The 26,377-nt window shown below is 40.3% G+C and overlaps 1 protein-coding gene across 5 annotated transcripts in view; it reads left to right on the top strand.

Moving 5' to 3' along the window:
• The window catches only part of MCF2L2 (MCF.2 cell line derived transforming sequence-like 2), a 493,994-nt gene that overhangs the window by 404,608 nt on the left and 63,009 nt on the right, over positions 1 to 26,377 (top strand). For all 5 annotated transcript variants that reach the window (XM_077487886.1, XM_077487887.1, XM_077487884.1 and 2 more), the window contains one exon: positions 18,598 to 18,690. In XM_077487886.1, the coding sequence (XP_077344012.1) occupies positions 18,598 to 18,690 (93 nt within the window). The remainder of the gene's footprint in view (positions 1 to 18,597; positions 18,691 to 26,377) is intronic.

Here is a 26,377-nt window from a genome sequence, read left to right on the forward strand (position 1 = left end):
GCCGTGTTCGGGCGCAGTGTGCTGCAGGCAGCGGTATAAGTCCTCTTGTCCGTTGGCGGTCTGTGTTTTCTGATCTCTGTCTCTCTCTCCCCTCAAATTTGGGCATTGCTCTGGGACATCCCACTAAGTAACTATTAAAGGCTCTGTGTCCTGTGATGTATGAACAAGAAAATAGAATTTTTTAAAACAGCTTACCTGTAAAATTCTTTTATTGGGAATACATCACGGGACACAGAGCTCCCGCCCCTCTTCGGGATTATACGTGGGGATACTTATTGCTTTGCTACAAAACTGAGGTAGTCTCCATGTGGGAGGGGTTATATAGGGGAGGAACTTGTTTTGTAATTAGGGTTGCCAGTGTCCAATCACCTGATGGTGACTATCTAACCCACTAAGTAATTATCAAAGCTCTGTGTCCCATGATGTATTCCCAAGAAAAGGATTTTACAGGTAAACTGCATTAAAAAATCCTATTATAATTCTTCTTCCACTTCACAATTATGTGCCACTTTGTGTTGGTCTATCGCATAAAATACCAATAAAATACATTTACATTTTTGGTTGGAACATGACAAAATGTGGAAAATGTCAAGGGGTATGAATACTTTTTCAAAGGCACTGTAATTCCTGCATTTTGAAAGAAAACCAATGTCTCCAAAATTGTAGATAGTATTATTTAGTGTAATAATGACTTTGCATTAATATGATATGAATTCAGCAAGTGACTTTCAACCAAACAGGAACTGAATTTATCTGCTAGGGCTAAGCTCCTGCTATTTAAGGCTGCTCAGCTGTCCGTTAATTACCAGTCAAAAAGAAGAACCCACTTCAGGTGTCTACTTCCTAATGATCTCTCCCCTCTCCAGGAGTGGGTGCGGGTCAATATGCAACTATATGCAAAAATTGAAGAAAAAGGTCCGGATGGACGCACTCCAATGAAAACAATTTCTATATTGTTATAATAAATCCATGCAGCAAGGATAAAACCACTAACGCATTTCTCACCGTTATAGCCAGTGCTTATTCATAGCTAAGTTTGAAAATAATGACAAAGACATATATATGCAAGCAGGCAAAACCGTAAATTGGTGTAATTAGGCATCATGTACGCCCACTACAGGGGACACAATGCTCTCAGTTGATATAAAGGTGAGTCAGCTGGAATTCTCTCTTACATTATTACAAGGTTAACTCTGACAAAAATAAAGACAAACAAGTCAAACCCATGAAAGATATATAAAGATCAAAATTTTGATGGTGATGCATGCTTAACATAATTAAACCACCTTAAACCGGTGTAAAACATCCCACTCAAGAAAGTCTTCTAAGAACAAAAAATTTGTTTAAAAAAAAACTTTCATAAACATATGTGTGCATATATGTATATGTACTTTGAAAAAAAAAATACCTGCAGAGTTTCCCGGCAGAAGTACCTGTGCATACTTAGCATTAGAATTCTCATGTAAACATATAAATGAGGGCTGTGGAAATTAAAGATGAATTCCTCGATTAATCGTTAATTTTTTTTTGATCGATCAAAATTCTTTTGATTGTTACCTCTCCGCCGGCTTCCGGGTCTTCAGGGAGTTCCGTCAGAGATCCGGTGACCTCACTGACATCAACCTCCCCCCTTCCCCAAGTGCCTCCGTCTGCTAACGAAGGGAAGGGGGAGGAGTCCGGTGACGTTGAAGTTCTGATTGAATGTAACACTGCTGCCCTACAGAACTAACACGATTGTCGGCTTTACATGCTGTATTTTTATCATCTTTATGTGAGTAGTTTGTGTTTGAACACAAAAATTAAATCTTATACTTAAGCGGTGAGCACTTAGATCTTTTCTTTCTACCCATGACCTGGCGTCCTTACTGAGATCTAAGGAGACGGGAGAGAAGTTTATGGTCCATGTTAACCCTTTTGAAACCCGTTTGCCTGACCACCTGTTTGCACAAGGGTCCATGCCATAAGGTTAGAGTGATGAGTTAGACCAGAGGGGGAGGGATTGTCACGCTACTGTGGAAAAAAAAATTACTTACATCAGTGCTACAATTTGAATTTAAAGTGTATTTGTGTGAACTGTGAAGTTAAGTCATGGATTGTGGAAACTAACTAGTGTCGGGTGATTTTATATAGTGTATACCACATTTACCACTGACTAATGCAGAGTTGCAATGCAAGTAGATCAGCTAAAAGTAGTTGGATCTGTATGTGCGTTATAAATAATCAAAATTAGTTGATTAATCGATTTAAAAAAAAACGATTAATCGAACATGAAAATTTTAATCAGTAACAACCCTAATATAAATATACAAGAAGAAAAATATATAAATATTGTGCATGCACAGCTAGGTAAACCCAAAATCTGTAAAAAAAAAAGCCCTGCAGGCAGACAGGATTCCCATCACACAGTACAGCATGAAAACAATGCTATTGACCCATCACAAAAACACCAGATAATTGCATACCAGACCAGACTTTCAGCCGCAAACAACATGTTCATGGTTATGATTCAATCAATTAGGTACATATATGCAATATACCTCCTGCAGACATCAAGATCACCTATCACACATATTGCAACATAAATTCTAGAAAGAATGAATACATGCAAGGAAGATGATAGACCATCCGGACACTTTTGTTCAATTTTTGCATATGGTTGCATATTGAGCCACACACACTTCTGGAGAGGGGAGAGATCATTAGGAAGTAGACACCTGGAACGGGTTCTTCTTTTTGTTTCAGTTGTTGTGTCCGGATTTGTATGCTCATACATACCTGCTCGGTGTCCTGACTCCTACACTCTTTTTACATTTTGGTTCGATTGAACTACATCATATTGGCTCCCTCAAAGGCTTACAAATATGAAAAGATCCCAGTCCGCCCCTACAGCATCGGATATTAGTTTTAACAAGACGTAGTCCCGTTGTAATGAACGAACGTCATCACGTTCCGAACAATCGGATTTTCCGACAACTTTGCCCGACCGCGTGTATGCAACACCAGTTTCGGATGAAATCCGTCGGAAAAAATCAGACGGATTTTGTGGTCGGAATGTTCGACCGTGTGTAAGGCATAAGACAAATTCAGAACATTAGACATGGGCGCCGTCAATAAATTTGTTTCGTTCTGTTCCGTTTCGATTCGTATTAAAATTAATTTGTACTTCGTATTTCGTGTCCGAAATTCCATTTCGTTTCGTACGAAATACGAATTGTCGTTAGGTTGGTTAACGTGTACGAACGTTCTTTACTATGAATTTAAAGGCAAAAATATACCTCAATATGACAGTCGATGCTGATGGAAGTTTGGTTTTTATCCGAAATACGAAATTCCATTGAAGAATTTCCTATCCGAAATACGAAGTTTCATTAGATGAGAAAGAGAGAAGCGGATTGTCTGCCATGCACTGCTGGTCCAGTTTGCGCCTGCTCCTCCTGGGGCTGCTTATTATGAGGGGCTCCCACCATCCCTGTGCTATGCTGATTTCTTCCGGGTGCTGTACCTCTGCTGTGCATATTATGAGGGGCTCCCACCATCCCTGTGCTGACATAAGCATAATGACGACAACTGATCCGAAATCCGAAATTTGTAAACAAAAGTTCGTATTGCGTACAGAATTCGGACGCACGGCAATTTGTATTTCGGATCCTCCCGAACGTACGAATTTTGGGAAATTTGTACAAATTTGAGATTCGTACGAAACGAATCGCACATGTCTACAGAACATTATCCGTTGTTGTTAATGGCGGTTCTGCTTCCGTTGGTGGTGTCTCCTTCCTCCCCTTCTTGTCCTCTTCTGTCTCTTCTCTTTTTCTTGGTGGAGCTTCTGGCTCCTTTGTTTAAAGTCTGTGGATTAGGATTGCGTTTGCCAGCTATCTGACTTCCTGAAGCTTCTATTTATTTATTTATAGAATTTGTGACAGCTAAAGTGTCATTGGAGGACTCAGCTTCTAAATCTGAGAAGGTGACCCATTTGTTAGTACGATGCCGATGTAGCCGGGTATATATAGGTTTCTTCCATGAATAGACAGTATTACTTTCCTACTCCTGCTTCCCCGCCATAACCTCTCTTTCCAGTTTATCCAGCTTGCGATTAAGTCACTCGTCAAACTCCCCAAATCTATGATGATTTTGTGCGTCCATCAAATCTTTCTGAATATTGGTAATATCACCCTGTAGGCGTTCCAGGTCTTTTGTCTTTGAATCAGTGATGATCTTGATTAGTTTGAAAGACCATGCGGATAGCGTATTTGTCCATTCTGTTTTTAGATCATCATTAAATAGATCAAATGTGGGGAATTGATGGGGAGACCCCGAGGTGTGTGTTCCAAGGTGAGGTATTCAGTAAGCTTCTTGATGTCCCAAAAGGCTCTGATTTCTTTAGTCATGAGATTTTCTGCCTCCCGAAATGATCGTTGTAAGAATATCCTGCTATCGGAGGGGGTTATCTGCTGAAGCTGTGAGAGTCCTGTTAAAACTAATATCCGATGCTGCAGGGGCGGACTGGGATCTTTTCATATTTGTAAGCCTTTGAGGGAGCCAATATGATGTAGTTCATACGAACCAAAATGTAAAAAGAGTGTAGGAGTCAGGACACTGAGCAGGTATGTATGAGCATACAAATCCAGACACAACAACTGAAACAAAAAGAAGAACCTGCTCCAGGTGTCTACTTCCTAATGATCTCTCCCCTCTCCAGATGTGGGTGCGGCTCAATATGCAACCATATGCAAAAATTTAACAAAAGGGTCCGAATGGTCTATCCACTTCCTTGCATGTATTCATTCTTTCTAGAGTTTATGTTGCAATATGTGTGTTTGATAGGTGATCTTGATGTCTGCAGGAGGTAAATTGCATATATGTACCTAATTGATTGAATCATAACCATGAACATGTTGTTTGTGGCTGAAAGTCTGGTCTGCATGCAATTATCTGGTCTTTTTGTCACGGGGTTAATAGCAGTATTTTCATGCTGTGCTGTGTGATGGGAATCCTGTCTGTCTGCAGGGTTTTTTGACAGATTTTTGGTTTACCTAGCTGTGCATGCGCAAGAGCAATATTTATATATTTTTCTTCTTATACATTTATATGAGAATACTAATGCCAGGCATGCACAGGTGCTTCTGCCGGGAAACTCTGCAGGCAGTTTTATCAAAGTAGTTATACATATATGCACACAAATTTTTTGTTCTTAGAAGACTTCCTTGAGTGGGATGTTTTCCACCTGTTTAAGGTGGTTTAATTATGTTAAGCATGCATCACCGTCACATTTTTCGTCTTTATTTATATATCTTTCATGGGTTTGGATTGTTTGTCTTTATTTTTGTCTGAAGAGTTAATCTTGTGATCATGTGAGAGAGAGAGTTCCAGCTGACTCAACCTTTATATCAACGGAGAGCATTGTATCACCTGTAGTGAGCGTTGCCTAATTACACCAATTTACAGTTTTGCCTGCTTGCACATATTTGTCTTTGTCATTATGTTTTCATTGGAGTGGGGCCATCCGGACCTTTTTGTTCAATTAATTACCAGCCACTCGTTTCCACAGTGAGCATTACCTGGTTACCATTACCTGCCTCATTAGTTCAGCCTACAGCCAGCCCCTTTTGACTATTTAAACAGCTTTGCTCATTCCCTCTGTGCCCTTGCGTTGTCTATTATATCCAGTGTGCTCCTGTGTATGACTTGGCCTAGCTGACTTCTCTACCGATATCTGTTCCTGTTTTTGCTCCCTACTACACTGACTTCTGGCTTCCTGACCCCAGTTTTTCTGATTATCCGTTCTAGCATCCAAACCATGGCTTCAGTTTTTGACTACGTTCCTTAACTGTGCTATTTTTTGTGATTTTAACTGCATTTTCTGTCACCGACCTGTTTATGGTTCCTAACATTACACAAGGGCCATGAATTCAGAAGATGCAGAATATTTTCTCCAGATTGGACGAGTAGATCAGTTTGCCATAGCCTTACAAACGCTCCTGTTTTGAACCGCTCAGTTGGATCCTCCTACTTCAGCTGCTCTGGTACAACCAGTGTTGCAAGCCATCCCTGCTGCTGCTGCTCCTGCCTCTGTTCAGGCAGCCTCCTCTAATACTACCAATGAGAGTTATGACTGGTTCTGCTTCACTTCCCCACCATTTGGGAGCCATCTTGCTCACTACAGTGGGTTTCTCAACCAGGTTGGAATATATTTTGAGATGGTTCCCCAAGCATTCCCTATGGACAGAAGCAAAGTAGGCTTTATTAATTCTTTGCTTTCTGACAAAGCCTTGTCTTGGGCAAACCCTCTATGGGAGACACAAAAACCCATTGTCCAGAATTACCCTAAGTTTGTGGCCTTCTTTAAAAGGGTATTTGATATTCCCGCTCTCTCCACCTCTGCTGCCAAAAGCCTCATGTCCTTTAAACAGAGTACAAGAACTGTTGCCGACTACACTATTGAATTCTGCACTCTGGCAGCAGAGGTTGGTTGGAACAATGAGGCTCTTGTGGCTGCTTTTTCCCATAGTCTCTCTGATAATATTAAAGATGAAATTGCAGCTCAAGATATACCTAGGAATCTTGAACAGTTGATCTCGTTTGCCATTCTCATTGATTCCAGACTTTGAGACAGACCTTCATTTAAGAAGCACACGCGGAAGCCTCCTGTATATTTGGCTCCAAGCTTTGAATTCCCACCCATGCCTCCCTCCTCTCCCATGCCTCCTGGGTCCAAGTTCTCCACTGAGGTAGAGCCCATGCAGCTTGACTTCACACATCTCTCTGCCAAAGAAAGAGCCTTTAGGAGGAGGGAGTGATTGTACCTTTACTGTGGCCAGGCAGGTCACTTATTGAAGTATTGTCTACCTGTCCGGGAAACGCCCGTACCTGAAGTGCTGTAGGGGACAGACCTTAGATGGCATGTTTGCGTTCCCAGTTATACTGAAGGATACAATATATATATATATATATATATATATATATATATATATATTCATATATATATATATATATATATATATATATATATATATATATATATATATAGTCTATAGTCACGCTACTCCAAAAATAACACAAAAAAGGATAGATGATTAAATAAAAATGATAACCCCCCCCAATTAAAGAAACTGACTACATCAAGAAATCCCATTCATATGTGTAAATAATCTGTTAGACAGAAAATAATCCATACACCAAGATACAATGTCCATGTATTCAAGAGTCCCAATAAAGTGTGTAATAATGCGTTTTCTACTTTACCTCTTCATTAACTCAATCCCCTCAGTGCTTCACCACAGACCACATTCACTACCAAATAGTGAAACGCACACTCACCTTGCTAGTGGACCTGTTATTAGCAGGTCAATAATGCATGAATGAGGAAATCCTCAACTTGATCTCACATACCAGGCTGTAGTCCTGCTCTTGGATCCAATTTAGGGGTTCCTTAAGCGGGGCATCTCTATGCAGCTCAACGAAAAGAGGTAATAACCACTACAGTGTAGTATGTTTGTAACAGAGCATACATGCACCAATAGAAGCTTCTATTCCAGGGATATGCAATTAGCGGACCTCCAGCTGTTTCCAACCTACAAGTCCCATCATGCCTCTGCCTCTGGGTGTGTTGCTTGTGGCTGTCAGGGCCTTGCTATGCCTCATGGGACTTGTAGTTCTGCAACAGCTGGAGGTCCGCTAATTGCATATCCCTGTTCTATTCTAATCACTTGTATTAAGTGAAACTAAGTATAAAAAAACGAATGCACATAGACATGAAATGAAGTTGCTTCCACCATCACTCTCACGTCGCTTGGCTGAGCCTTCATGCGTTATGCCCCCAACCACGTGGCTTCCTCAGGTGAATTTATGCTCTGTTACAAACATACTACACTATATAGTGGTTGACCGTTTTTTTTAAATTTCACATTGTATTCCTCTTAAGAGTTGCCAAAGAACTGCCATCAATTTTCGCTTGGGAGGTATTTCTGTTACATAGGTTTCCAGGTTTTGGCAAGCCTTTTGTGCACAGTTGGGAATTCAGCTTTCCTTCTCCTCAGCATATCACCTGTAGTTAAATGGGACTGCAGAACGGGCCAACCAAGCCTTGGAGCAGTTGCCAAGTTATTTTATTTCTGACCACTATAACAACTGCTCGGACCTGTTACCTTGGATAAAGTTTGCTCACAATAGGGACATGAATGCCACCTCCTGATTATCTCAGTTTATGGCGAACTATGGGTTCCAGCCATCCATTCCGCCTGACACATTTGTTCCACAGGGAATTCCTGCATTGAGGGATCATCTTTGGGATTTTTATTCCACTTGGGTGCAAGTCCAAGAATCCTTGCAACGCTCCAGAGAGAGGTGCAGATTCCATGCTAACCGCTGACGCCTGCACCCTCCTACCAAGATTGGGGGAGGGTCTGGCTGTCTTCCCATAACTTCTGACTCAGTGTTCCCTCACTAAAACTGTCACCTCAGTATATAGGGCCTTTCTGCATACTCTGTAAGGTTAACTCAGTGGCCTATGCATTAGATCTTCATTCCAACATATTCAATTTTTCCTTATTAAAACCTTTGGTGTGCAACCACTTTACCACCTCTGTACCACGCCCTCGCCAGGTCCAGGTTGACAACCATGAGGAGTATGTGATACAAACTATCATTGACTCCCATAGGTTTCATGGACGCATACAATATCTTGTTCACTGGAGGGGTTACGATCAGGAGGAACACTCTTGGGTCTCATTCTCAGACGTTCATGCTCCTGCCCTCTTCTGTGCTTTTCATAGACATTTCCCCTCAAGCCTGGTTGGAACAGAGGCTGCTCAGCTGTCAGTTAATTTCCAGTCACTCGTTTCCACCGTGACTCCTCTGGTTACAATTACCTGCCTCATTAGTCCAGCCTACAGCCAGCCCCTTTTGGCTATTTAAACAACTTTACTCATTCCCTCTGTGCCCTTGCGTGGTCTATGATATCTAGTGTGTTCCTGTGTATCACTTGGCCCGGCTGACTCCTCTTCTGATATCTGTTCCTGTTTTTGCTCCTTACTACACAGATTTTTGGCTTCCTGACCCCAGCTCATCTGAATACCCGCTCTGGCATTCAAACCCTGGCTTCAGTTTTTGACTACATTCCTGAACTGTGTTATTTTTTGCTATTTTAATAAAGGTGTAGTTTTCTGTCTCAGCCTAGTTTATGGCTCCAGACAGAAGTGCTGCGAATCAGTGGTGTGAATGACTTTTTAATACAGTCTTTGTCCGGAATTTACTCATTGGCTATTAGGGATAATAATCATCTAATGCACAAGTTAGGATGGTTATTACAAAGTCCTTATAGTGGGGTTAACTGAAGATACTCCCAGCTGGATAGTCCATTAAGCACCACACACTCATAAAGTGGAGTACCCTGACTGAAATCAAGCATCATATATATGTCACCAAAGTGTCACTGAGTATTGCCACCTGCCTCCAAACACAGGGTTAGGCACATCCATAGGGCTAAAATATGTGAAACATTTAAGAGGAGAAGTACAGGCAAAGCTCGTTTGGTTGTACTTCTCCTGTGGATCACAGGTGTACAGTTCATTCTGCAGTCCTGTGACCTGCTGTCAGCTGACATAACAGAGCCATTCCAGGCTCGGGCAAGATCACGACAATGAAGTCAGGATCCGTCCACGTGCCTGGACCGGCACCCGGCTCAGCCTCACAGCGAGCCGCTGAGGGCCTGATCCGGCTGCTACCACCCCCCCCCAAAGCCCAGCACTCCAGTGATCCGGGGGGGGGGGGCAGAGTAGAGAGCTGCTGACTGACAGTCAACAGCTCTCTGCTCAAGGAGCTTTGAGACCCAAGCGATCAATGGTGTTCGATCGTAGACAGATAATAAAAAGATAGCTATGGCGCTCACCTGCCGTTAATTATACCTAGTATCTGCAGGAAACTCATCTGCTAATGGTTGTACCTTGTTATTAAATTACTTGCTGGTAATTCTACATATAAATGAAATTAAAATATATAAAGATGAAAAATAAAAAATAAAAATACCCTATGTGCAATATACAGATAACAATATGAATCGTGCATGAAAGTGTTACAGAAATACTGTTTAATGTTGTTTTAAACTGGATCACACTATGTATGCTTCATTCTGTTTTTAATGAGGGAAACTACTGGATGGTAACCGGAGCAGCTCTATATAGCGACACAGGGGCTTACACTGTGGAGGCGCATTAACCCCTTAAGGGGCAGGGGAGCTGGTGAGTGCGGAATATTGTCTTTATGCACGGAAATCGCACCGGTTGCAATCCAGGAAGCCACTAAGCACTGAAGCACATTGTCACTTTTGTTCCAGAAAGGACTTTTGTTCCAGAAAGGACTTTCTGATATTAATTTTTCTGCTGCTGGACTTGTGTATTAATTTACAGTTGCATTCCTCTATTTAGCGATTTTCATTTAGTGACTTTACAATGTAAAGTACCGTATTCACATATTGCCGCACTTATAGGAGTATGTAACCCTTTTTTTAAGTATATATTGAAACTGCAGCACTTTCACAAGCACTTAGCACTTTTTATCATGTGATTTGTATAAATACACATATGCACTTTTTTCTACAGGAAGTATATTGAATTTTTTCCTACAGGAAGTATATTGAATTTTTGCACAAATATATAGTAATTTAAAACAGTATTTCTGTAACACTTTCATGCACGATTCATATTGTTATCTGTATCTTGCACATAGGGTATTTTTATTTTTTATTTTTTATTTTTCATCTTTATATATTTTAATTTCATTTATATGTAGAATTACCAGCAAGTAATTTAATAACAAGGTACAACCATTAGGCTCGGTTCACACAGGGGCGACTTGTCCAGGCGACTTCGCCGCCTGACAAGTCGCGCTCCGTTCTGTACTACGGAACCGTCCTAATAGGAGCAACTCAAGTCGCTCCGACTTAGAAAAAAGGTTCCTGTACTACTTTGGCGGCGACTTCGGGCGACTTGCATTGACTTCTATACAGAAGTCGTTTTGCAAGTCGCCGCTGATCGTGTGCAGGTCGCGGCAGATAGCGGCAGGTCGCGGCGCTGCAAGTCGTGCCGCACGCTGTGTGAACCGAGCCTTAGTAGATGAGTTTCCTGCAGATACTATGTATAATTAACGGCAGGTGAGCGCCATAGCTATCTTTTTATTATCTGTCTACGTTTTTTTAACCTTTCTGGGTTGAATTGTTAAGGTAGTGGCAGCCCCTCCTCTCATCACCAATTGTCCTTTGTTCATAAATTTTTCAAATTTTGGCTTTCCTGATCTTAAAATAATTTTTTAGCGTCCATAGCGCACCTTAACCCCCCCCCCCCTTTTTCTAATGGTGTTCGATCGCTTGGTTCTCAGTGTTAGAGGCGACGGGGAACAGATGCAGCATCGGACCTATGCATCCATCTAGAGAAGTACGAATCTTTACAAGAAAAAAAAGCAAAAAAAAAAAAGCCGTACATCTCTTTTAAATAGTTTAGTCAAGTAAAGAATCTTGTTCTACCTGCTTGTAATCATTTGTAACCAGTTTTACCGCACAAAAGAATGAAGGTAGAATTTGTATAACTGTTTTCTCCAAATTTTAGTTGTTGATTGTTACATTGTTGTTAGGCACATATACTGCAGTTTAGTGAACCAACATTTATTTTGTACTTGGGTACAGATGTGTATGTTCAACCATTTTAATCCCTAATATTTTTTTTGTGAGAATTTACTACCATATTAAAGCGAGAGTCCGCCGGGAGTTCCGCCGTTTTTTTTTTTTTAAAAGCCAGCAGCTACAAATACTGCAGCTGCTGACTTTTAAAATAATGACACTTACCCGCCCAGCGCGCCCGCGATGTCGGCACCCGAAGCCGATCTCTCGATCGTCTCTCGGGTGCTGCCATCGCCATCTTGGGTATGGGAATCAGGAAGTGGAGCCTTTCGGCTTCATTTCCCGGTTCCCTACTGCGCATGCGCGAGTCACCCTGCGCAATAAGGATGGTCCCCGCTGTCTCTTGGATACGTGTGTTTCCCAGCAGGCAGCGGGGGACTTTCGGAAAGGGGCGTAGATTCTGCGGAAAGGGGCGTACCTTCTGCAGAATCTACGCCGGAAGTGAGTGCAGATACCTGTACTGTACAGGTACCTGCACCCCCTCCCCCTGAAAGGTGCCAATTGTGGCGCCGGAGGGGGGAAGGGGGGGAGGATTCCAATGAGCGGAAGGTCCACTTTAGGGTGGACCTCCGCTTTTAAGAATAATTAAATCTGATGGGCACTGGTGAGGCTGCATTGATGGGCACTGGCGAGGCTACATTGATGTGCACTAATGAGGCTGAGTTAATGGGCACTAATGAGCCTGCACTGATGAGGCGACACTGATGGGGCGGCACTGATGGGCGCTGATAAGCTGCACTGATGAAGCTGCACTGATGGGCACTGATATGGTGTACTGATGGGCACTGATATGCTGCACTGATAGGCTGCACTGATGACATTTTCTGTACTTTAGTTTTTCCCCTGTAATTATATGAAGGAGAAAGTGAATGACAGATTTAAGGGTAGAGGTGTAAAACTTCCAGAGATTTTAAAGCCATGAGAAAAAACTTTTTTTCCCCTGCTTTTTCCTGGAAAAAAAGTTTAATTTTTGGAAAAATTAAAAAAAAATTCAGTATGGAGTGGTTTTACAAAGTGAAAGTCATTTTCTTACACTGGACGCGTGAAATGCAGTGTATATAAAAGTATTATGCTTGAAATAAAAGTACAGCTTTGCTCTCAGCACAAATTGCACTGTGGAAATGTTTCCAAACTATAGATGTTGGTCTTACCATTTTACCTATAAGAGGATAAGAAAATTTACTGATCAGACTATAGGTAAACATTATGCTGTAAAGGTGGAGAACATTAATCGGAATAATTTAAAGGTTAAAAAAAAAAAACTACTTTGTCAGACAAATTTACTATCTTACCTTTCAACTAAGGCCTGAGAGGACAGAAACTATCATCTACTGCAGCCCACAAAATTTCTGCCGGCAGGCAGCGTTACCCTCCCAGCAATCGGCCAGGAACCTGGGGAAGAAAGAGGTGAGGAAAAGGAGAGCAGAAGGGATCGCATAGAGCGGGGATCTCCAGCATGGATTTGAATTGCCTGGCGGCCACAGTAAAACGAAGTCCCGCCTAATGAACCGGCTCCTATGATAGACAGAACACTGGTCCAATGCCGGGAAATTGAAGTAGTGTGACATAGAGGCCAGTCCAGAAGGCAGGACTTTGGCCGTTGGGCAATTCAAAACCAAGTGGTGTTACAGTGGGAGATCCCCATGCTGTGTTATCTGGCTGGCCCTTCTCTCTCTGATCCCCATTCACTGGGGATGCTGCATTTATGGGCACTAATCAGGCTGCATTGATGGGCACTGGTGAGGTTGCATTGATGGGCACTGATAGGCTGCATTGATTGGCACTGATGAGGCTGCATTGATAGGCACTGGTGAGGCTGCATTGATAAGCACTGATCAGGCTGCACTGATGGGCACTGGAGAGGCTGCATTGATGGGCACTGATGAGGCTGCATTGATAGGCACCTTAGAGGCTGCATTGATGGGCACTGTTTAGGCTGCGCTGATGGGCACTGGTGAGGCTGCGTTGATGGACACTGATCAGGCTGCATTGATGAGCACTGATGAGGTTGCATTGATGTGCACTGATCAGACTGCATTGATGTGCACTGATCAGGCTTCATTGATGGGCACTGATGAGGCTGCATTGATGGGCACTGATCAGGCTGCATTGATAGGCACTGGTGAGGCTGCATTGATGAGCACTGATCAGGCTGCGCTGATGGGCACTGGAGAGGCTGCGCTGATGGGCACTGGAGAGGCTGCATTGATGGGCACTAATCAGGCTGCATTGATGGGCACTGATAAGGCTGCATTGATAGGCACCTTAGAGGCTGCTCTGATGGTCACTGGTGAGGCTGCGTTGATGGACACTGATCAGGCTGCATTGATGAGCACTGGTGAGGCTGCATTGATGGGCACTGATGAAGTTGCATTGATGGGCGCTGGTGAGGCTGAATTGATGGGCACTGGTGAGGCTGCATTGATGGGCACTGGCGAGGCTACATTGATGTGCACTAATGAGGCTGAGTTAATGGGCACTAATGAGCCTGCACTGATGAGGCGACACTGATGGGCCGGCACTGATGGGCGCTGATAAGCTGCACTGATGAAGCTGCACTGATGGGCACTGATATGGTGTACTGATGGGCACTGATATGCTGCACTGATAGGCTGCACTGATGGGCACTGAAAGGCTGCCTTGATGGGCACTGATGAGGCTGCACTAATAAAGTTGTTGTTAATATTTATTTTTGTAACCGAATTCTGCATAAAACATTTAACAGTGTAACTTCACAAGATAATTACTGAGGGCGTGTTTAGGGGTGGGGCAGGGTAGAGGTTGTGTGAGGCAACTGGTGGCGAGTAACTCTTAAGGCCTGGCTAGTAGCTCAGGACTTGATATTTTGATCTACTGTAACCCAATAATCACCCACCTGTAGGAGGTACAACATGGAGCCCACAAGCAAACTAAACTGGAGCTTTACCCCTGCAGTGCCCTCAAATGGCAGAAATGCATATTTCTCTTGTTTGAGAACTGCATTGAGAAGTACAGTGCTACTTGAATTGTATTTTTCAGGGTTTGCTTGTCTTCAGCTGAGAGAACTTACAATAATTTAAGACTTTACATAAAGTCTCAGAAAACATTCATTAAGGTCTTCATGTTATATATTTCAATTACCATGTCAGAGATAGCCTGTAAAAGAACACATTCCACACTTCTTGTTTTCCAATTTTTTCTGAAAACAAAAAACAGCATTGAGAAAAAACATTTTTTTCCCAATTTTTCTTTACAGGCTTTACCTTCTCTAGTTAAGGGTAATTTTAATAATAATAAAACTACTAATAAGCAGTATTATTTTATATTTCCCACACCTACTTTCCCTGGTAAAGTTCGGTAAATTTGTGTCTATTTGTCAGATTATGTCTGTACTCTGAGTTTATTAGGTTGCACCTTTCACTGTTTGGAATTATATGCTTTAAAATATAATTTCATATATTAATTTCTCATTGTGTTGTGCTTACCATATAAAACCCTAAACATGGGCATGCTGTATTGTTGATGATTCATTACACCTAAACATTGCATGTGATTCATCAGTGTAATTGTAGAGCTTAACACGTTCTTCCTTTTACTGTACTGGATGGTGATGATGCCACTTTAAACGTTAACAATCTATCCTATGTTTTGGTTGTATGTCTGTATGTTTTAATAACTGCTTCAAAGGATTTCGCTGAAAAAATAATCTGTGTGTACAAGGTATTTTTCTTGGTATTATCAGGAAATCTTGCAGCAATATTTTCATATTCAATATATTAGCCTTAAAGGGGTTTAAAGGCAGAAGATTTTTTATCTTAATGCATTCTATGCATTGAGATAAAAAACCTTCTGTGTGTAGCAGCCTCCCCAGCACCCCCTAATTACTTACCTGAGCCCCTTCTTTCTCCAACATTGTCTACAAGTTTTTAAGCCGCCTGGGACACTCCTCCTGATTGGCTGAGACACAGCAGCGATGACATTGGCTTCCGTGGCTGTCATTCAGCCAATCAGAGGAGAGAGGGGCAGGGCCGGGTCAGGCGCCATGTCTGAATGGATACACAAAGCTCTGACTTCGCTTGGGTGCCCCCATTGAAAGCTGCTGGCTGAGGGGGCAGTTCACAGGAGGTATGGGCCAGGATCAGCAAAGAGGGACCTGAGAAGAGGAGGATCCGGGCTGCTCTGTGCAAAACCAACTGGACAGAGGAGGTAAGTATACCATGTTTATTATATTAAAAAAAATCACTTTGAGTTCTGGGAAACTGGTGCTGAGGTCAATGTAACCCTCATTGTTACCTTAACCACACCTACGGTATACTTTTTTGCATACTCAACGTTTGTGTTAAGGCATTCTCTGCTCTGAAGACCAGCCAAAAGACTTCAGTGCCAGAATTTACTATTTAATTCCACCTTACCCTGGTGTGTGTGTGTGTGTGTGTGTGTGTGTGTGTGTGTGTGTGTGTGTGTGTGTGTGTGTGTGTGACTTAGCTGTAATACACAATTAAATTTTTAGGTTATTAGCACTGCTACAGCTTTTATTTTTTATTTTTTTATGCAGCATTTACTGCTTTTTTAATGTAACAACCAAATAGTCAAATGGTATATTGATTTTACTTCAGATACCTATTTTTTTCAGCAAAAAGGTTAACATATTTCTTATATCTGCCATACATGAAATGAGTTAAAGTGGCTTTGAAATTTAAAATCATGTAACTTTGCTATGCCCAAGTGTAAACAAAGCCTAACGTTTTTTGCTGTTGGTCGACTTAGTTTCACGTATACTTGTTGTGGCCAACATCAAAAGGTTTCTTATATAAATTCATAAAGTTTAAAAAGCGTTTGCCTGTTTCCATCAGAGCCAATTTCAACTTGTGAATATTCAATGACTAATCCATGGTCCATTAGTCACAGTTATTTTTTTTTTTAACACATTAAGCTTAAGGGTTGCCTCTATGACCCTGCCATAGAAATGAGCTGTGTGAAGTTGGCACCCCATGTTTGTAAATCCTGGGGTTTCAGCAACTATAATGCACAATATCTCCGCAACCAAAGTGGCACAAACGTTTATTTTTGCGGCACAAACCAGCATAAACGCGGCACAAACGAATGGCGCGTTCATTTTTAAAATTCAAGAACATGGAGTGCAAAGTGGGTGGGGCTTGCATTACATTGAATGTTTAATATCCCAGAAACCGAACCGGCACAAACGCTAATTTTTACGGCACAAATCAGCACAAACGTGGCACAAACGAATGGTATATTTTTATTCAGTTTGACAAAATATAAACAGAAAATGCATATACAAGTGTTCAAATATTAGTCCATTTCCCCATCAACAGAGATTCTGCTTGTAGTCTCCAACGTGTTTTAACACACCACACCAATATAGAAAAAGTGTCATCAGAGTTGCAGAGAAAAGGCTTCCACCACCAACACTACTGCTGCTTACCAGCTAAACTGATCCCATCTCAGAGACCAGATATCGCAAATATTAAAACACTTCCTCTGAACATGGACCGCATGGAGGATGTATCCCTTTTAGGCGCTTGGTTCAAGTAGTTGGAAAAATCCTACGGCCACACCGCTCATTGCCCAGCAATCAAGTAGAAAAAAAATTTGCTTTCTAAAAACAACAGATTTGCCAGCCGGCTTCGTAACGCTGCCCGTCGCTTCCGGGTTCAGCGTAGATCGCGGTGACGTCAATACGCCGCTCCTCCCTACGCCGTTTCGTTAAAAGTGACGTCTTCCAGGGCCATGTTCAGAGGAAGTGTTTTAATATTTGCGATATCTGGTCTCTGAGATGGGATCAGTTTAGCTGGTAAGCGGCAGTAGTGTTGGTGGTGGAAGCCTTTTCTCTGCAACTCTGATGACACTTTTTCTATATTGGTGTGGTGTGTTAAAACACGTTGGAGACTACAAGCAGAATCTCTGTTGACGGGGAAATGGACTAATATTTGAACACTTGTATATGCATTTTCTGTTTATATTTTGTCAAACTGTTGTTTTTGTTTTATTCATTTACTTGTCTCACATAGCATTTTTGGATCATTATAGCGCAGCTTATCTGGAAATAATTATTTGAATTGTGGGTATCTCACGTTTAAAGCTGTTGCTGCACTTATAGCATATTTTCACAATTTTTTGTCACAATTGCTTCATTATTACACAAATCACATTTAGGAATAGCGCTGTATTTTTCTGGTTTTTATTAGGTTTATATTTTTATTCAGGTTTTACAAACATGGGGTGCCAACTTCACACAGCTATAGAAATGTGCCCATTGTTCTTCAGATATATTGACGGTAATTTGTTGCTATTATGTGAAGTAGGAGTAAAAACAACAGGACATTTATATTTACAATTCCTATTCTTTGTAGCCAGGTGTAATGGATCAGATCCTGTTTCTGTAGGTCTGTTCACATTGTTTGAGGGTGGAGTGTAATCTGTCTGGCGTTTATTGCTGTTTGCAACCCTACTAAAGAGAATTCCCCCCACTTCCATTTTTGGTGACAAGGGGGATAAGTTGCAAAAGGAAATCTGTCCAATAGAGTCTGATATAGCAATGAAAACTATTTTGTTAGAGTGGTAAAATGTTCTATAATAAGATCTATAATAAGCAAACAGCAGCAAAAACCTGACAGACCTTCTACGGTAACTCTTCCCCACTCTACCCAAAATGTAAGAAAAAATGTTTTTGTTAGTAGTGGATTTAGGTACAATCTGGGGTCTCTATAGTTATGTGTGAAGTAGAGACACACCATTCATACCTGTTTTTTTTCCCGCTGGTCAGTTTTCTCCACTCTAGACCATTTCGTCAATGCTTTATATTCCATCTGGAGATGTGATGAAAAATCTGCTTGGTCATTTATACTGGTGCTATAATGTTATGCCTAATTTTTCTTACTACTGTGCTTATTAACAAATCATTGCTTTACATCTATGTGTTCACTTAGAACCAGAGTCTAAGGAGAAAGAAGCCACTCGCCGATTTTCTTTAGCTTCCTCTATCAGTTCAACTTCTATAAAAGTTCCAGCTCGTATAAAAGGTAGATAAACTTCAAAGTTTGCTTTTGATCTGAAGTCACTTAACTGTACTGTTACATACAGTATAAAGTCTATAAAAAGCTTTTTTCTGTTCTCTCTTCTCCTTACCTGTCAACGGTCTATAGGAGAAACCTTTGCGGCAAGAAATAAATGGGCTGCTATTGCTGACCTCCTGAAATGCTGTTTGCCTGTCAGTCATTCAGTCCGTTATTTTTTGATCACTAACTTGGTAAATGCATGCAACTAGTGAAATCCGATTAAAGCCAAAATTCCTGATTTGACTACATGTCTGTGACACAAAAAGTATCAACTCTATTCAATTCTAGATCGCTTAGGAACCAGACAACTAGCATTTTCAGTAAGAGAAGTCAGCTGTGTCGGTTTACATATTTCCCTGCGCAGAGGATTCCTCAAGGATGGGTTCACACCAGTGAACTGCGACAATGTGTTGTTATCAGTTTCTTTACCACAAATGGCCAAAAGCACAGGTTATGGCAATTGGTGCTCTGTGGTGGCACCTCAACACACTTGCATCATATTACACCCAAAATACACGGTAATTAACTTCTGTGCATTGTGGCACGCTATATTACAAAACATAGTGCATGCACCCTTTTTGGTGTGTTTACAATGTCCATTTAAATAAATGGACTTCCCTTGCTCAACGCATATTCAAATTTACCAGTTATTAGGAGCAATCCTATGCGATATGCAGCCTAGGGAGGTCCTCTTTAGGGCTGGTGTACACTTGCTGATGCATTTCAGTCCAGTGGCTGGTGTGCAGTACGATCTGAACAAACTTTATTGAGATGTCACGCAGACATCTCACAAAGTTCAATTGCTGGCCCTGTCATTCAAGGCAGTGGATTGCCTAGCATGGCACTATCTTGATAAAAAGTATTGAATGCAGTACTTTTTTTCAGAGCATCTTGCCCACACACCATTGTAACACAAAGGTGTGAACCGGGTATACAAGAGACAAAGCATTTCAACTTGTCCATGCAGTGGGGTGCTGGAATAGCCACAAACTCAGTCCCAATGCCTCTGGTGTGAATACATCCTCAATGTTTTTTTTTTTGTTTTTGTGCATGTTGCTTTTTCTATGGGTGACAGTAATACTCATTAATAACAATTACTCACATGCATTACAAGCAATTAACATTGTTGAAAATCACATCTTTAAGGAGCTTTCTTTAAGCCAGAGAAATACCACCAGTGACATCCACATCAGATTTTGGAAATCACAGAGGTCTATTGATTTATTTGCTATGTTAGTAAAGGTGTTTTTTTCAAAAATGAAAATAAAAAGAATAGAGGTTGATCCAGAAAAAAATAAGGGCTTTTGTTCTTATCAGAGCTGCTTTTCTCTATCTATGCACTGTCTCAGACTCATCTGAAAAGACAGCTAAAAGGCATCTGAAAGCAACCTACATTTACCCATCGACACAAGCCTAAATATTAGCTTAAAGGGATGCTTAGGAAGAAAAATAGCCAGAATGTTAGATTATATACTGAAACCTGTATTTCTAAGGAAAAAAGGAAACGAGAAATAATTAAATATAACTGCTAGCGAAGCAAACATTTGTGTAAATCAAGATGGCAGTAAATAGAAAGCAGCAAAAACTGCTTAAAAACATTAAATAAAATAATAACTGAATTAAAAATCTTGATTCATGACAAATTATTCATAAAACATTTAAAGTAGAACCAAAGCTTACCATACACTATGCAAATTTCACATGTTTTTATCAGGCCACAATTCACTACATCACTAGCCCAGTCACCCCCTCCCACCCAACATCTTTTTAATAAAAAATAGAAGACGCTAGACAGCAGGCTCAATGAAAATAGTATATAGTGATCTTAAAGAGTAACTCCACTTTTGTTGAGAAAAAAAAAATCCCCTCTGGGTGACTAATGTACATTGTAAGAATTTTAACAAATTTTGTTGCAGATTTCTACCCGATTCTGCTCTGAAGAAATAGTTGTTCATTTGACCATGTCCTTTGGACAATAATTATGAATGGGATGGTCTGGTTCATTATAATCACCTTGTGCGCCCTTTTGAAGTAATAAACCCTTAGAAAGTTTTCACCAAAAATTACATTTTTGTTGCAGAAGATGCCTATAGTCTTACTTACATCCTAGTGCAGACTTCTGGAAAAATCAACGCGCCAATCATAAAAGCAATACATTACATTTTTGGAGGTGTTCTGCATAGCAATGTTGTATGGAATGCCTCCAGGTTGCCATATTGCATTGAATTTTACAGAAATTACAATGTGGCAGATTGAAATTAAAAGTTTTATTTTTTTTATATTATTAACCACTTCAGCCCCGGAAGGATTTGCCCCCTTCCTGACCAGGCCATTTTTTGCTATACGCCACTGCCTCGCTTTAACCGGCAATTGCGCAGTCATGTGACGCTGTACCCAAACTAAATTTATGTCCCTTTTTCCCCACAAATAGAGCTTTCTTTTGGTGGTATTTGATCACCTCTGCAGATTTTATTTTTTGCACTATAAACAAAAAAAGGGCAACAATTTAAAAAAAAAAAAAAACACAATATTTTGTACTTTTTGCTATAATAAATATCCAAAAAAAAACAAAAACTAATTTCTTCATCAGTTTAGGCTGATATGTATTCTTCTATAAAATGTTGGTAACAGAAAATCGCAATAAGCATATATTGATTGGTTTGCGCAAAAGCTATAGCGTCTACAAAATAGGGGATATATTTAGGTAATTTTTATTATTATTATTATGTTTTTGCTAGTAATGGCAGCGATCTGCGATTTTTATCAGGACTTCGACAGATTGGGCACTTTTGACACTATTTTGGGACCATTTACATTTATACAGCATTCAGAGCTAAAAATAGCCACTGATTACTGTATAAATGTCACAGGCAGGGAAGGGGTTAACACTAGAGGGTGATCAAGGGTAACCCCTATGTTCCTTTGGTGTTTTCTAACTGTAGGGAGGATGAGACTGCCTGAGGGAGGATATCAATCGATGTTCCTACTTAGTAGGAACACACAATCTGTCTCCTCTCTCCTGAGAGAACCAGGATTTGTGTGTTTACACACACACATCCCCCCATTCTTGTTCTGTCACGAGCGATCCAGTGTGCCCAGCGAACATTGCACCCACCTGGCACATGCATCGTCTCCGGGGACACGCAGCAGCGAGTGCGTCTGCTATGATGTCTTAAAGGAACAGTGTATAACTACGGCGATTTGTGCAGCCGTGCCAACCTGCCACAGTACAACTGCGGCGGCTGGCCAGCTAGTGGTTAAATTACAATATAGTTTGTTTAGCAATTGTATATGCTATTCTATTTTTTTTTTAAGTTCTGTATTGTTTTTTCCATGAAAGTAGAGTTGCCCTTTAAGATAAAGTTAGGAATGCTCAATAATTGTTAATAAATCCTTAACCGCTTGCCGACCGCCTCACACCAATATATGTCGGCAGAAGTACCCGTACAGGCAAACTAACATACCTGTACATTGCCCTTTAAGAGGCGCCCATGGGGATACCTGCGATCGTCTCACGGAGAGGAAGAACGGGGAGATGCTAATGTAAACAAGCATCTGCCCATTCTGCCTAGTGACAGTGTCACTAATCTCTGCTCCCTGTGATCGGGAGCAGAGATCAGTGACGTGTCACACGTAGCCACCTCCCTCCACAGTTAGAATCACTCCCCAGGACATAACCCCTACAATGCCCCCTAGTGGTTAACCCCTTCACTGCCAGTGTCATTTACACAGGAATCAGTGCAGTTATATAGCACTGATTGCTGGATAAAGGACAATGGTCCCAAAAATGTTTAAAAAATGTCAGATGTGTCTGCCATAATGTTTCAGTCACAATAAAAATCGCTGATCACCGCCATTACTAGTATAAAAAATCTTAATAAAAATGCCATAAAACTATCCCCTATTTTGTAAACGCTATAGCTTTTGCGTAAACCAATCAATAAACGCTTATTGCGATTTTTTTTGTAGAAGAATACATATCGGCTTAATTTGAGGAGAAAAAAAATGTTTTTTTATATATTTTTGGGGGGATATTTATTATAGCAAAATGTAAAAAATTATTTTTTGTTTATAGAGCAAAAAATAAAAAACACAGAAAGCTCTATTTGTGGGGAAAAAAGGACGTCAATTTTGTTTGGGAGCCACGTCGTACGACCGCTCAATTGTCAGTTAAAGCGACGCAGTGCCGAATCGCAAAAAGTGCTCTGGTCAGGAAGGGGTTAAATTCTTCCAGGGCTGAAGTGGTTAATCAACAATACTAATGTTGTTTTCTGCAGTGATTTTATTTAAATTCTGCCTACTAGTGTACGTACATGTGTAGTGTAGTGTATGCTGTATTTAACTCAAGACTCTGGTGATAACATCACAATTGTCATCGTGCTTATGTCAACTCTTAACCCAAAATGTCAAGCTCTCAAATGGCTGGTGGCTAATCAGTTGTGCAGAACTGTGGCAACTGCAGATAGAGGCTAAGATTGCACTGTGTTTGGCTGCAGAAGTATATGTGGGTTTAGTTCAGAATTAACATAAGCAGTTTAGTGATTCATTTCTTTCAATTATATGTGTAGTTGAAAAATAAAGTGAAACTTGCTTTGAACTCTGTTGAGTTATTTACTACAGACAAACAAAGGCCCCCCTTGATCAGACCAGAGCAACCAAAAAAGACAATTTGCCCAATGGACTTTTAAAAGTGAAAATGCATAGAGATTACAGTGTCTGCAAATAAACAATGATTGATTAATTATGTTGGCATCTTGAATGTACATTGGTAAAACGGTGACCTTACTTCTACACAAATAATGTGAACGTATATGTTTTTTTTATGTGAATTGAAATACATTTTGTATTTTTATACATTTGCTGCCCTATTTTACTTAGCACCACTCTCAAATGTCCCTTGGGCAAATTGTCTATTTTGGGAGTTATGTACTACAGTTTTAGTTCTATAGCCTGATTTTTTTTTTTTTTTAAACGACAAAACATGCAAAGGGGTCAGTGCTGCAACGAGATAAGTAATCTTTATTAGTTGGTGAAAACAAATCTTACCTACAATCAGGGTAACATATGGAAAACACAATCACAATAGTCCCCCAAAGTTAAAGCAGTAGTAATGTCTGCTTTGTAAATTTCTACTATATTACATTATTATAAGCTTACCTGTAGGTAAAATTAATATCTCCTAAACATGCACTATTTAGAAGATATTCAATCTTTTGGCAGATGGTGACATTACTGGTGCATGTACTCTGAAGGAATGACATTTCTTCAGTGCTCTGTGTCACGATTCCCACTCGCATGTGCGGGGGTGACGTCATCGCAGCTCAGCAATTCAAGCTGCCTGAGCCCGCGAACCCAGCAGGAAGACCGGGTAATGATGGAAGCCCTGTCAACGATGACAGCGCACCGCTGGAGAGCTTAGTTTTTCAGGTATGTGTCATAATGTGCTAGTATGCATTGGGTAAGGGAAACCCCAAAACTAGTGGGTTTCAGTAACATTTTGACTGTTGAAGCCAGATTGAAAAATAGATGTATTTATAATACATGCATGTACTTACCCAGATGCATGGAGAGCAACACAAATACATACTGTTGGTTTCAAATGAATTGCTCTAACGGGCTAAGGACTTGTAATACAATTTATGTGGCCTAGGATAGGTGGGACTTTCTCTGAAGTTTCATGACATTCATTGATTTGCGAATAGCTGTTCACATAAGCTTGTTACTTCCAATAGTTTGGCTCCTTGGAGGAAAAGGTCTTCAAAGGCAGAGATAGCAATCTTCCCAGGAGGTGTAAATAGCATTTGAACACAACCAAGACAGTTGTTACACACTATGACTTCTAGGAAAATATACACCCAATATATCTATTTATTCAGAAAAATAAATGTTTGATAATCATAAATAAATGTTTGATAAATAAAATGGCTATTCAATTTACCCTGTCAATCCCCTCTCGATGCATACTAGCACATTATGTTGTTGCCTTGCAGGGAATTTTTATTTCTCTAAATGCTGCAGTTTACTATTGCTTTGCAGGGGAGAGGGGCACAGGCCCATGTACTGTAAATAGGAAAAGTTTGCATTCAGATGGAAACTTTGTCCTGGATAGCATGTTGCCTAGTGCAAACCCAATATTAGTTTATTATTTTTGTAGCCAGTACATCTGTGCTTGCTCTAAGGGCCAATGTCAATTGGCTTTTGTCTGCATCAGAACTTCTTCTCCCCCCCATGTACATCTATGGAAATGCAAAAGCAGCATAAACAAGTCAAATGCAGGTTTGAAGGAGGTTAATTGCAGGTCGGATGCACATTCAGTGAATTAGAAATGATCTCAGAAACTTCTAAAACCAATAGAGAAGCACAAGCATATTTTTTGTGATGGTGTGTTTTTTTTTTTTTTTTTTTTTTACACTACTGAAAAACTATAATAAAAAGTAATTTAATAAAAAAAAAGCAGCTAGAAGTGTCTGAATTTACCTATACGTAGCTTTCAGGGTACATTCTGTTATGCAAACTGACCTGCAGATTACAACATTGACCTCAATCAGGCACCTTCTTTGAAACTATTTGTAGGCACCTTGAGATTCCTGCTTAATAAATCTGACAGTAGTTCTCCAACTTTAGATTAACCATCCATTTAATTTAAAGAGTAACTCCACTTTTGTTGAGAAAAACAATCCCCTCTGGGTGATCTATGTCCATTGCAGAAATTTTAACAAACTTTGTAACAGATTCCAACCTTTTTGTTATTCTGAAAAAATAGCTGTTTGCTTCACCATGTCCTTTTCAGCACTCTCGGCGTTCCATTGAGAAAAGCTGCACAGTCTATAAATTGGCCTTGTTTAAAGGTCTTTAGAAGTATTTAACTCTTTGGGAGTATCTCACCAAAACTGAAATTCCTATTGCATTGGGGTGCCTAAAATATGCTTTGTAACTTAGTGCAGACTTTTGGTAAAATAAGGGAGCCAATCACAAAGGCAGGAAATTACATTCATTAACAAGAAAGTACGGTACATTTTTATTAACATTTCATCTTAAAGAGTCATATTGATAAAAACAAGAATTTTATTACAATTTATTGTTAAAACATTTTTGGGGAAATAATCACCTAAAATACATGAAAGATAAGATACAAACAGCTTAGCCATCCTGAAGTGTCATCATCCCTCATAAACCAATTACAATAATTGATAAAGTAAATATTTCACGTGTATGCAATACATAGATGAGGAGGGAAGATGATGAATAAACCAATGCGTTTCACATTTGTAGTTTCCTCAGAGTGTCAAAGGGTGTTGTTGAGCAGGGTTACTAAGAGCAAGAAAAAAAAAACAGAACACAATACAATAAAAACAAATGCACATTATTACATTTAGGGATGAGGTGCTTATATCTTTAGTTGGACATTAAATTACAGCATGCCTATGTAGCAATTGTAAATGCTATATTATATTTTATTTGCCATATTTTTTCTATGAAAGTGAAGTTACCCTTTAAACATGGCTTATTGCTTATTGGTATTTTTGCTGTCTGTGTCCTCTCTGGGAAAATTCACCTTCACTTTTTGTAAGAGTAACCATTGCGGAACTGAAAGTGAGGAAAAATCCAAAAGCTCAAGCTGTAATTGGGACAGGAATAAAGAGGAAGTCTT

This window comes from Lithobates pipiens, unplaced genomic scaffold (assembly GCF_037356315.1).
Source record: "Lithobates pipiens isolate NorthernLeopardFrog02 unplaced genomic scaffold, aLitPip1_a1.2 Scaffold_18, whole genome shotgun sequence".
Lineage (NCBI taxonomy): Eukaryota > Metazoa > Chordata > Amphibia > Anura > Ranidae > Lithobates > Lithobates pipiens.